Genomic DNA, 12,615 nt, shown 5'->3' with positions numbered 1-12,615 from the left:
ACGGCGCCGGGAGCCCCGCGCCCCGCTCCGCTGGCAGAGGCCCGGGGCGCACCCCGGGTCGCCCTCCCCACTAGAAGCCAGAACTACAGCACACACGGGGGTTACGCGGCGAGAGCTCCCGGCGCGGGGAGCAGCGCCAGCCCGGCGGGCCAGGGACAGCAGCGGCCGCGGAGCAGCTGCCGCCCCCGCCAGACGAACCGCCCCGCGCTGCCCCGAGCCGCGGCCCTGCCGGGGACCCCGCGGCCGCGCCCGGGCCGCCGCCCCTGCGGGGCCTGTCTGGACGCGGGGCTCCCTTCCCGGAGAACGGCTTCGGCCCCGCACAGCCCCGCGGAGGCCCGCCCGCTGCTCACCTGGCGCTGTCAGGGTCTCTCACATGGCGGGTCCCCGGCCCGGCCCCTGCCCGCTCCACCGCCGCTTCCCGCCCGCTCCCGCAGCCACTCGCACCCGGAACCGATCCCGCTGCCCGCGCTTCCGCTTCCTGCTGACGTACGGCGGGCGGGGCCGCGGTCCCGGGAGCGGCGGGGCCGGGGCGGCGGGGCCGGGGCCGCTCCCCGCTCTGCCGGGTGCCCGCGCGGCCAAGAGCGCCGGCAGAAGGCGGTGCCTGCGGGGGCAACTCCTGAGATGGACTCAGGTGTTACACGGTGCCTGAAACTTACACAAAGTGCTTCAGCAAGCAGCACAGGCTTTTTGCGCTTATCCTGCATATGCTTGTGGTTCGTGTACAGTTCATGTACCGCTTGATAAACGCCAGGGAGCCGGTAAGGACTGCCAGGATACCCACCCCTCTAACCGTGGACATCTTGTATCTTCTGGAGATTTGTCTTTTCCCTATAAAACACATGGAAGACAGTCTTCAGAAATTGGGCAATGAGATGAAGAGCAGCCTGAGGGAGCATCCTGACCACAAATAACAAATTAAATAGCACGCACAAATGCTGTTGGCTTACTGATGTAAATCAAGTGACTAATTCTGAACAGACAGAATACTCTGGGCTTGTTCTTACATGCATTCAGTAGGTGTAACCAACAGCAATAGGAAATGAATTTGCTTGTACCATATTCCATTTAGTTGCTGAAGACTGAGTAGTGTGGTACACATACTGATTTCTCCAGTTCACTGAATGTGCTTTAAAGGAGAGCAAGCTTGTTTTCTGTTCAGACAGAAGCACTAAGCTGCTGAGTAAGAAGCATCAGCTGTGACCATTCCATGAGGACTGAACAGATGCAGGTTGGACAAAGAAAACTGTTCAGTAAGAAAATACTGAAATTTAGTCGGGGAGAGGAGGAATTCTCACAGGAAGGTAAGGGAAGCTTAATCTTGGATACTTCTTCACACTATGAAATTTCTTTCATATTTAAACAAGAAAAACATCTACATGTTTTCTTAACCTACTTCAAATTTACCTGTAGGCTTTTTGGACATGCAGTTGCTGCTGCTATGAAGGGAGTGTTCTGGAGCTTTTCTATCAGCCTGTACGTTCTATTGTAACTTTTAGAGACCACCATTCTGCAAAAAACAATTACAATAAAACCTGTTTGATGAATTTGGACTAACATAGGAACTAACTACCTAGCACCAAAAAAATGGGTACAATTCCATAGTCATCAACTTCTTGTGGTATAAACATCAGTTTTTAGTTTAGTGTTTTCTTAGGCTAGGCTGGCATGCTCTCAGTAGCTCAAGAAGACACATTACTAGATACACTTTTTCTTTATATATTTAATAAAGTAATATATCAACAACTTTTGGATTTGTACTTTTGTTTGAGCACTTATCATTTTGGCAAAAGTGATATATTAAATACCTACTACTAGACATGCATTCCTTTCATTCAAGCTTAAGAAAACATTTACAAAGTTGACAGATAACATTTATTAAAACATGTTATACAAAAAAGGGGCATGGGACTCTTCTATAAGAAGAAAATATTAAACAGTAACATTAAATTAAAACCATGCTGTACAATTAGGACAGCAATATTTATAGACAAAACTATCCAAACTGCAATACAGGCATAACATCTCACAAAATATCAAGATATGCAAATTTACTATTATAAATGACTTGTTTAGAATAAAATCTTATAGCTCATTAAGGAAGATTCACTTGCATAAACAGTTACATTTCTGGAAGAAATATGGAATCCCATGAATAATAAAAAAAGGAGCAGCAATCAACAGACACAGGCTTCAAGCAAAAATCAGAACTTACAATTTAATCACATTAAAAATATACCATTTTGTTTTCCAGGATCTTCCCCTAGGGCACTGACAGTTTACATGTTATAGCTAAAGAAGCCTAACTACCCAGTGAAGCATTTATATGACAAAAAGCAACCTTCCTTTGTTGTTTAGAGAAAGGTTCTAATTCTGTTAGAGCAAAATACTCAATATACTGCTGTAGGCTCTCATAATTCAGAGACAGGTCACCTTTCTGCACCAACACCAAAGTGCTGAGGTTGCAAGACCTGCTGTGCCTCCATTCTTTCAGGCTCAATGATACAGGGACATCAAGTATTCTTTTCATAATGAGAAACCAAATACATCAGCCTTTGATTATCTGCCTTGCTTTTGGTACAGGACAAAGTTTTTCAACCCCAGAAACACCTCAGATGAAAAAAAATTAAGACCAAACATTGTTCTGACAGTACCTCCTAGAGTCTACCTGCTTATCCATAAAATAAACAAAGTCTTGCTTAAGAAAAGCACAAAACAAAAAAACCAACAGTGGTGTGTGAAATAGGAACCTCCTCCCTCATAAGGGTCAGAGATCTTAAACATGCTAATAGTTGAATTTTTCAAAACGGCAGTTACACAGATTCCATGATAATCAATATCTTAGTTACAAAATGGAATGAAAAGGAACTCAGCTGTAGTATCATTAAGTGTTCTTACCAGTAATAGAACAAGGAATGGCTTCACAGTAACAGGAAATTCTGAAAGCTTCCCATGTGTACAAGGATACTGGTTTTCAGAAGACATTCACTTTACTACAGCCAACAGTGAGCAATAGAAAAATGCACAAATGTTTCTAAGCCATATCATTAAAGGTGATGAAGCTTAAGGGAAGATTAGTGAAATTTATCATATACATATGCATTCATATGGATCACCTCCCTCCTCCCCTCAAACAAAAAATAAGTTCCCGTATCTTTAATGAGAGCACTCCATTAGCAAAGATTAAGAGCTCGACAGAAGCTGCATCTGCCTGTCTTGGTTTACTGTGTACAACTGCATTAGTCACAGACTGCAGGGGCTGCAAAGGGGACCTGTGGTAAAGACTGCCCACTGCCCTGGGCTAGTCAGGACAGGTTCCAGCCTGAACTGAAACAATCCCCAGCCTGTGCCAGAGGGGCGCACGGTGTCTCTGCTTCAACGTCAGTGATGAGTGGCAGCTGCGGGTGAGAAGTGAAGGGAGACACAGATACTGCTGGGGAAGAAATGTGCGGAGAAACTGAAGAGCTGCTCTTGGGAAAACACAGGGAGAAGATGCTGAGGACATGTAGAGAGACACACTCACAGAAGGACACATGCCAAGCCTGAGGAGATTCACTTTGGAGGGGACTTTGGTCTATAGCTGAGCCATGCCAGAGCAGGTACTCCTCTGGTAACTGGAGCCCACAGAAGACCCAAGCTGGAACAGGCACATCTCTCAAGGGACTATGGCCTGGTGTCACCATGAAGAGTGACACCGACCAGCCCAGAGTAGCAGAAGACACCCAGTAAGATGAAGTGTCAGGCTAGCCAGTAAACATGTGACCCCAACCTCCTGTGCGATCTGCCACCTCGCTACGAGAACTGGCACAGACTGAGCACAACTCTCTGTGAAAACAAGGGAAATGGACCAGAAAGGCAGGGAGGAGAGGTGTCACACTGAAGCTGAGCCTGAGGAAAGGGGAGGAAAGATGTTTCCTTAAGCATTTAGTAAGTTTTGTGTTCTCTTTTTCCCCCAAAACCTGAATCAGTGATTAGAAGTTTGTCAATGGGCAATAAATTAAATTCAGGAAAAACACCAGAAGTCCACTGTTTTGCCTGTGATAAGCAAAAGTAAGGATTTTAAGACATGTATCTCAAGCTTCCTTTAAATCATCCTCTCAACTAGATCTTGTAACAATCTTACCAACATTTTCCCGAATATCAATTGGTTTCATGTAAATTAGCTTCAGAAAGCCAAGTGCTGCAGAATCAGTGGAGCAACATCGGTTGAACTTTCAAGACAATGTCATAATACAGGGAAAAACAGTAATAGGCAAATATTAAAAAGTTACTATTCGTGCTAAGTCATTAAAAAAGGACATGGTTCTATAATATGATCTACTGGACCTGTTATAAAACTTTTAAAGTGTCTCTCGCAGTACATTTTATTTTAAAGCTTTATTTCACAGTAATCTAACTGCAAATAGGAATAATGTTTAACTCTGAAATGTCCCATATAAAAGTCATTCCGAGCTGGTAAAAGAAACAGTTTTGCTGGCAGCTCTGTAGGATGGTCTGGGTTTAATAATTTTTTGCTTGACCATGGTTTTCACCCTGGTGTTTCTGACCAGCCTTTTTTATCATTGAATGGGAAGAGGCACCCTTAACCTTTTTATGCAACACTGAAGTGACAATTTGAAAGGGGTTGAGAACTAAGGTCATATACAAGACCATTTTTGAAATGAGTATGAGAATACCTTCCCTCAAACGTGATGATGGTACTTGCAGAAATGACACCCTGGATGTATAAGGCCATGGAGAATGGAAAAATAGGGCCACTGAGTGCAAGAACCCTTTCCTCTACTCTCATGTAAACAGGCAAGCATTATATTTTCTTTTAATATTAAAAAAGACAGTGTTAGGTGTGGAAACAAACCATAAAGGGAATATAATTTCTAAGCTTAAAAAACATACTTATAAAGTTATATGGTTTGTTGTGGGTTTTTTTTTTAAATACAAAGTGCTTCTATACATAAAGCAGGTTACAGTGTTAGTGAGCAAATCCCTGTTCAGATACCTTGATTACAAGGGTTATATTTGGCACCCATGGTGTACTGCAGAGTTCAACCACATGCTAAGAACAGGAACTCTGTGGTGGTGACCATTCATGCCCATTGCCAGCAATGGGTTCATCATATTTGGGAATATCTGTTTTAACAAAATTCCATATGAAAAATATCTGAAACATTAGAAGATTAAGAAGTAAGAGCCTCTTAAAAAAATTAAAGTTTGTAAGTAGAAGGTCAGAAAAGAAGTTACAGTAATTTCAGGCCACCAAGTAGTAAACCCCCAGCTTGCAACAGACATTCATGTACAGGATAATTTGGTTCTATCTTGAAACAATTTTCAACTGGGAGTTGAAAAAAGCATCTAAATAGTAATTATCTTTGTGTAATTTTTGCTTCACCATACAGGGTCATCTCTTTAAGGACATTTTCCTGCATATTGCAGTATCTTAACACAAACTGGGGCCAGACAGGCTTAGGCCTTCCATGCTGGTTAACTTTTTTCCCCATGTTACCAGCACTGTTCTTGGACATCACCTCTTCCTTTCTATTACAGTCTATGTATACTCTAAAGGCTCTTTCTTTTTTTTTAATATGTTTCAGTAAACTACAAAGAAGGGTTATTTGCTTTTGCATAGGACTGCATTAAGCTTTCAACCCCAAAATCCTGTTGCCACCAATGGATGCATTCACTCTACCTGCAGAGCTGGCAGCATCTACAAACACTCCTCCCTCTGTCTCCAAAAATGAGAGCCCAGCATAGAGATCCTCATCCTAATGAAGCAGAAGTGCCACTTTCCCAGCAAAAATCCAGACTTCAGACATGAGCTAGGTACCGTGTTCTGCAGTACCATTAATAGAGCCAAATACCATACTTAATACTTTTTTTCCACAAGCAGCTTCATTTGACAAGGTAAACAACTCTGGCGCTTGTGATCACATGTAACAACAAGTCACAGTAGTTCAGTACCAAGAATCTGTATTATAGTTCTTGCTATTCAAAGAGTAAAGAATTAATAGTGTAAATACCTATCAATTACTAAATCGTTTTCCTAAAGCAGGTTTCTAAAACTTGACAGAAGTTCTCAAAGAAGTTTTTGTACCAAGAAAAACTCAATTCTCGAATCCACAGTTTGGTACTTGCTACTGTAGTAAGCCACAAAAATCTGACCAGAAAACTACAGTTCAAGTATTTCATTATTTTGGGTAAGTTCCAAATGTTCCTTTTTTTTGTTTGTTTGTTTATGACACGACATACTTATTACACACACTTCTAGAAGCTCTCACCATGTAGCAATCAAAATCAAGTCAAGCCAAGAGCCATACAGCAATACATCCTAGAGGAGCAATGACAAATTGTACTTCATACAGACTGAAGTTTATATAGTGCACAACTATATTTAAGTGCTTTACAGACTCTTAAATAGAAATTAGCACAAAATTATAGACTACAAGTGTTTTACTGAAGACGGATAAAGAAATGGAAGACAGACAAAGGAAAGCCAAACCATCTTTAACACAGCCTTTCATTAATCAATAAAGCAAGGGCTATTTAATGCTGTAGACTATCTAATGATGCATGTTAAGTATGTCTGCAGTCTCCAGTTTGGGTGGAATTCTAATGTTTTTCTGTAAAATGTGAATCATATAACCTGGCATTATCCTAGTTATCTTTTTCATTAAGTAGGGATACCTGAATTCCTGTCATGTAAGTATTTGCGAGATTTGGGTCAATTTAGAGCTGGGCTTTTCTGCGAATTTAGAAGACTTAGAAAAACAACAGGACTTCTAAATACTGCTGTAATCACAATCAATGTCACAAAGACCTTACAGACCTCATTTTGCAAGCACCTTTCAGATTAACCATTTGTACCTCACACATCAAACACCTGTAGAAATAATGTGGAAAATAAAATGAAAGTTTGGTCTGCTTATACTAGCGTTATCATTAGAACTTTTTTTTTGAGAATTTACAATAGCAAGTACCAGACATTATTTGCATAATTAATTCATTTTTCTTGCTCTACTAAACAAATGTGAGCACTAATATCTTAGCTCATCTCAGTAGTACTCTGCTCAGCTTTAGAAGCTTGATAGGACTTGGTACAAGAGGTCACGTGCCGATGAAAACTGTCCCGCCACATGAACCTTTTCCCACAGATGTTACACTCATATGGTTTTATGCCCGTATGAATTTTCATGTGGCCTACAAGATGATGTTTCATTTTGAATTTCTTACCACAGACACCACAGCCATAAGGTCGAAGGCCAAGGTGCATACTCATATGCCGATCTCTCTGGCTTTTGTGTGTGAAGCTCTTACCACATTGACAAGGATACAGTTTATCAGCATGTGAAAATCCAGTGAGGGATGTTTCTTCTTTAATTCCTGTAGCCATTTCAATGCCTTCACCATAGCCTGCTGCTATCATAAGATCCTGCCTGTGAGCACTTAGGTTTCCATCTGCCCTTTCACCAGAAAATTCCTCCATAGAAGAGCCATAGAAGTCAACTTGTTCATCATAATTACTTTCATCTGCCTGTTCATCAAATTCTGCTTCCACCTTTTTGTCACCTATATGAAAGTCTTCAACACCTGAAGATTGGATTGAATGATCTGCCTGAATGGCATTCATGGATTCAGAAACTTGATGTTCATCATAAGGATTATCAACACCTTCACAGTCTTGTTCAAATCTCTCTGGCTTCACATGGACCCACCGCTTGTGAGACATGATGCTCGGTTTGCTATACATGGGTCTGGTGTACTGATACTCTGCACTGTCACTGGTTCCTTCTTCACCATCCTGACTTGTCATTCCAGTGCTGAGTCTATCATGTTCTGTTGAAGAATTGCTGGGAAGGTACTCATGTTCTGTCAGTTGACACGACAGCTCATCTTTAGAGCTCTCTTCTTCATTTTCGCCATCCCTTAGTTCCTGAACTTTGTGGAATTCCGTCTGTCCTCCAGAGCCAAGCTCAAAGGTCTCCACAAGGCCATTGTAACTGCTGCTGCTGGGGGACTGGTGATCGCTGCCGTGGTTCATCTTCTGGCACAGTACTGTTGGGTTCCCCTCCAGCACTTCAGTACATTTATCCACCACATGCCACATCTGAAGGAAACTTGCCGCTGTCAAATAACTAACTATTTCTGGAGCAGGCATTACCAACCGACCTGTGTAGGTAGACAGAAGGATGTTTTCAAATACTCTGGGGTTCATCACATCGGGCAGGACTATTCGCCTGCTGTTCTTCAGGAGAACCTGATCACAGAAGTAAGGTGAACTAGCTGCAAGTACAGCCTTGTGGGCTCTGAAGAGATGGCCCTGAACTACAATGGATACATCACATAATTGTCCTTGCTGGCGCTGCTGATTTAACTTCTGCAAAATGGTGCTAGAAAAATCTGGAAATTCCACTCGAAAAGAGCTTGACCCAGACTCCATTTCATTACAAATTTAGTGTTGTGCTGCAAGGAAAAAAAAAAAAGATCAGAAATTCTGCTTAGTAAAGTACTGCTCTTTTCATTTCCTTCTACATTTTTCTTTTTTTCTTCAACAAATAACACTTAAGCAGAGTCATCTGGAACTCAGCCCAACATGCTGTAGAGCCCATGCCACTGCTGTACTTGTGTTTCTCCTACCCCAGCTCATTCCTCCCTTTTCTGAAAGTTGTACTGAGGCCACAGGTTTCTATGCCAGCACAGTTTGTTGTATTTTTTCTACCCAGAGGACTCATCAACTACAGCAGGAGCTACAAACCACACACTACCCAGCTGAGATAGATTGAGAACTTCAAGCATCAGTTTAGGGTAACAAAACCAGTTATTTGATGAAATCATAGCAGCAGAGTCCTAACTTAAGCATGAGTTTATAACAGCAAATGAGAGATTCTGCATTTCAACTGCCAAAAAATCATCTCATCCATCACGCAATAAAGACTAACTGCACTCTTACAAAATACTCCACTTCAAATTAAGTTTTCAAAACCTAACATATTGTTTCAAACAATGACAAAGGCAGCACAGAGACATCAGTGAGAATGAGGCTTATGGCTCTGCCAGTAATATTTCCCTGTTGTTTTATTAACTGAAAGGTGGAATAGCAACATCTACAGTTGCAGGTACAATCCAATCTTTTAATTCTGAGCTTTTTCAGACGTTGTAACTTTGCTTACTTTAAGAAAAACCTTACAGAATTTAAAATGTTAGTAAGGAAAGTGATACCTGTGCTGTAAATAATTTTTTCTGCATGTACCTTGTATACTTGCAACAATTCAACAACTACATGCTAGAAGCTCACCTAAAAGCTCACAGATTTTAATGTTTGTATTTCCACATGATCAAGATGTATTCTTACAAAGCTAATAGTCTTTTAAGCAGTAATTATTTAAAATGTCTACTTTAAAATTGTAATTGAATTTGAGAGAAATTTGTATGTTATTAACATTAGAAATAATGAGAAAATTACATGTAACTACAAAAGACCAACATTAACTGCCTGAAGAAGTTAAACTTGTGCATCTTTCGGTTTGATAATGCATACATTGAATACAAGGGAGTTCCAGAAGAACCATGGTGCAGCCAGCAGCTTCCTCTGACAAGTTCTGTTTTTCGTAAGGGGGAACGTGTCTGAGTTTTAACAGATGGGGCTGCACACCTGAGAGCGAATACTTAGTTAATCAGCAGATAGCACACATATACAGAATTTAAAACACATTTTCAACATAGTGCAAAAATAGAATTTGCATTATAAAGAGTTGGAGGACCCTGAAATGCAAGTACTTCTATGGAAACACAGAATTGAGAAAGTATTATTATAAATCCCTGCTACAGAGCCTGTACCCCAACCACAGCGCCTTCCACACAGCTGTGTCAAGTGTCATGCTGTGCTGAAGTGCTGGCACCTGGGCACATAGCTATGTCCAACAAGCAGCAGTGCTTGTTCACATAACACAATACACAGGAGGAATTATGTAAATGACGCAGTGTTTAATCATGGTTAGATAATCCCTTCCTTACCATTTTGATCTGTTTTCCAACTCCTTCTTGGCAACTCTCCCCCACTCCCCAAAAACTCAGTGTTCCACCCCCAGTTTCAGATCTAGACACGGATGACAAGCCCATGGAACACAGATTATTCACTGTTATCTCACATAAAGGTGACTGGGGTTTACACAGAGAAAAGAGCACAGGAGTGAGAAAGCCACCAAGACTTTTCAGTAAATACAGGCCCAGCCTCTTTGTAAATACTGAAACTGGCATCTTCTGCAGAACTGTGAAATTATGCTCCTAAGTTTCCTTGTATTTTTTTCCCCAGACACCAAGTATCAATATGACTCTCTTAGGAAGGTCTCTGAACAAAGCAGACTGGGAAGAATAATCCATTATTTATGAAACCACATAAAGAATCACAGCAACACAATCAAAAGAAAAACGGTAGATTTTTGACCACAATTTCCTTCTTTCTTTAAAATTTACTCTAATTTCTAGTGCTGGGTAGTGGGAAGAACTGAAAGGACTGAATCAAGCTCCCACTGGAGGAAAGTCAAATTACTAAAACTTTCAGCAGTCGAGCCCTGTAATCTGCTGTGTACAGTGACATTCACATGTTTACAAATCCTTGCTGTTTACTGTTGGAAACAATTGTTGAACTTAAGAGGTATTTACCAACTACCCTGGGATCCTCAGATTTAAGGCAAGAATCAGTCATAATTTTAATTTATTTTTAAAAACACTGGGTGGCAGAAGGCAGTTTTCCCGTGAATGCTGCCTTACATAAATCATGAGTGAGCAGCTCCATTTTCCTGAGACAATGACCAAGATGCATCAGCTGAGGAAACAGCCCAAACCTGGCAAACCCAGCACAGCTTTCAGGTCCTTTGACTGCCAGCCTTAGGGAAGAGGAAAGCCCTTCACATCACAGAGCCCTCCTGACTCCCCAGAGTCCTCACAGCTCTGCTCACCCTCAGCCCTCACAGCTCGCTTCAGGTATTTGACAGGCTAAACATTAATCAGGCAAATCCTTGAACAAGCTTCTTGAGATGTATTCCCAAAAGTTCATGGCAATTTTTACAAGACGGACCAAACCTGGAAATGGCACCACTTCCCCACCTTTCAAGTGAAATGAAGTCTAGAGACAGTAAACAACTCCCTGGTAGTGAATTTCCCCAAACTGACATGCCACAAGTGTAAATGTAGAATGTGGATCAAATACTACTACATTTAGAACCGAGCTGTCATATAACCCCTTCAAGCTGGTCCAAGAACAATCTGTATGTTTGCCAATACAAAATGGTTCACTGTCAGTAAATCAAACAGAATATGCAAACCAGCAGATTCAAAAATTACTTCTTTGGACCAGGAATCTCTGAAAAGCCTGCAGTACAGCTGAGCTTCAACCTGTCACCTACATATCAGCAGAAGACCACCTGTATAAATTTACTGTCTTCATCACTCCTCAGTTTTTTCCCCTCAAAGCATCAGTCCTGCAATGTATACACCAATCAACACCCCAAGAGACCAAACCAGCTACTTTTTCCAGAGAGTAGCAGAATACTATGCCAGCCAGTTCAAGCTTTAGTTTTATTTTCCAATTTGCTTAAAACAACTTGACAATGTAATTTTAGTATTTCAAGCAGTTATTCTATTCCTAGTGTACATTATAAAATACCTATTTTTAAACATTCAGGTTTTTTTAATGCAGACACAGTTCTTTACCTCCTTGCAGAATATTCTGTTTTAAGACTAGTTTTTAATACTTGCTTACAAAAAAAGATAAGCCTTCAGGATACATTCAACCAGAGACACATCTATAGATAAGACACAATTACTACTTGTACAAACTGCCACCTCTCAGCAAGGACTCAGCTTGCCACCACCAAAATGATTCCAGCTGGGAGCAGACACATATATTAGGTTCTCTTGAAAACTAAAGTAATAAAAAAGTAAAATATTTTCTATTAACAAAGCCATACACATCAATAAAACTTTGTTTTTCCAAAGACATTTCCCTTCCTCCTTTTACAATCTGTCCTGTTTCTGCATTTTCTTTACTCCAACTCACAATGAACAAAATATTTATATTAATTAAGAAAAAACAGTCTCCATGCTGCAACACAATTGCTTTAAAATAAAATAACTTTGAACCGTGCTAGCAGGTAGTTCCTTCAGCTCTCCGTAGAGGTCTCTGCAGAATCCCCCTCTCGCACGGGCCGCAGCAGCCGCCGCGGAGGCCCCAGCAGGCCCCGTCCGGCAGGCGCTACAGGCCCCGCTGCCTCGCCCTCCACTCCCCGGGGCCGAATGGCGAGCGGACCAGCCAAGCGGCTGCGCCTGGAGCAGAGCCAGGAGCGCCCCGGGTGCAGCGCCCGCCTCCCGCCGCAGCCTGGTCCGCCGGGGAGAGCCGGCCCGGCCAGGCCGAGGCGCGGGAGCCCCCAGACGCGGCGGGCGCGGCAAGGCCTCGTCCACCGCCCCCTCCCAGACCGGGCCCGCGGAACTGAGCACGGTGGCAGCGCGGCCTCCCGCGGGCCGCGTCTCACCTGCGGAGCTCAGAGTCTCTAGCATAGCGGGACGGACCCCGGCCCCAGCGCCCGGTGCGGCGGCACCGCCTCCGCGCCCAGCCCGGCGACGCCGGAA

General features: G+C 42.4%; 2 protein-coding genes across 6 annotated transcripts in view; both read right to left on the bottom strand.

Annotated features, from left to right (window-relative positions):
- ZBTB34 (zinc finger and BTB domain containing 34) overlaps window positions 1–7,267 on the bottom strand; it is a 22,677-nt gene extending 15,410 nt beyond the window's left edge. The window contains exon 1 of one of the 5 annotated variants that reach the window (XM_051636258.1): window positions 7,222–7,267. The gene's annotated coding sequence lies outside the window, so the exon portion shown is untranslated. Of the gene's footprint in view, window positions 1–350; window positions 616–656; window positions 899–7,221 lie in introns of those variants that run through there. The other 4 variants (XM_051636257.1, XM_051636259.1, XM_051636254.1 and 1 more) reach the window with 4 other exon arrangements.
- On the bottom strand, window positions 1,859–12,615 carry ZBTB43 (zinc finger and BTB domain containing 43). The gene is made up of 2 exons (XM_051636260.1): window positions 12,519–12,615; window positions 1,859–8,451 (listed from the first exon to the last, which is right to left on the bottom strand). Exon 2 carries the CDS (start codon window positions 8,426–8,428, stop codon window positions 7,034–7,036), a length of 1,395 nt encoding a protein of 464 aa, XP_051492220.1. The 5' UTR covers window positions 8,429–8,451; window positions 12,519–12,615; the 3' UTR covers window positions 1,859–7,033.

This window comes from Apus apus, chromosome 19, assembly GCF_020740795.1.
Source record: "Apus apus isolate bApuApu2 chromosome 19, bApuApu2.pri.cur, whole genome shotgun sequence".
Lineage (NCBI taxonomy): Eukaryota > Metazoa > Chordata > Aves > Apodiformes > Apodidae > Apus > Apus apus.
This window is presented reverse-complemented; position numbering and strand designations above follow the sequence as displayed.

Excerpts from the sequence above, each read along its gene's own strand:
- ZBTB43 (XM_051636260.1), bottom strand. The coding sequence starts at position 8,428 with ATGGAGTCTGGGTCAAGCTCTTTTCGAGTGGAATTTCCAGATTTTTCT.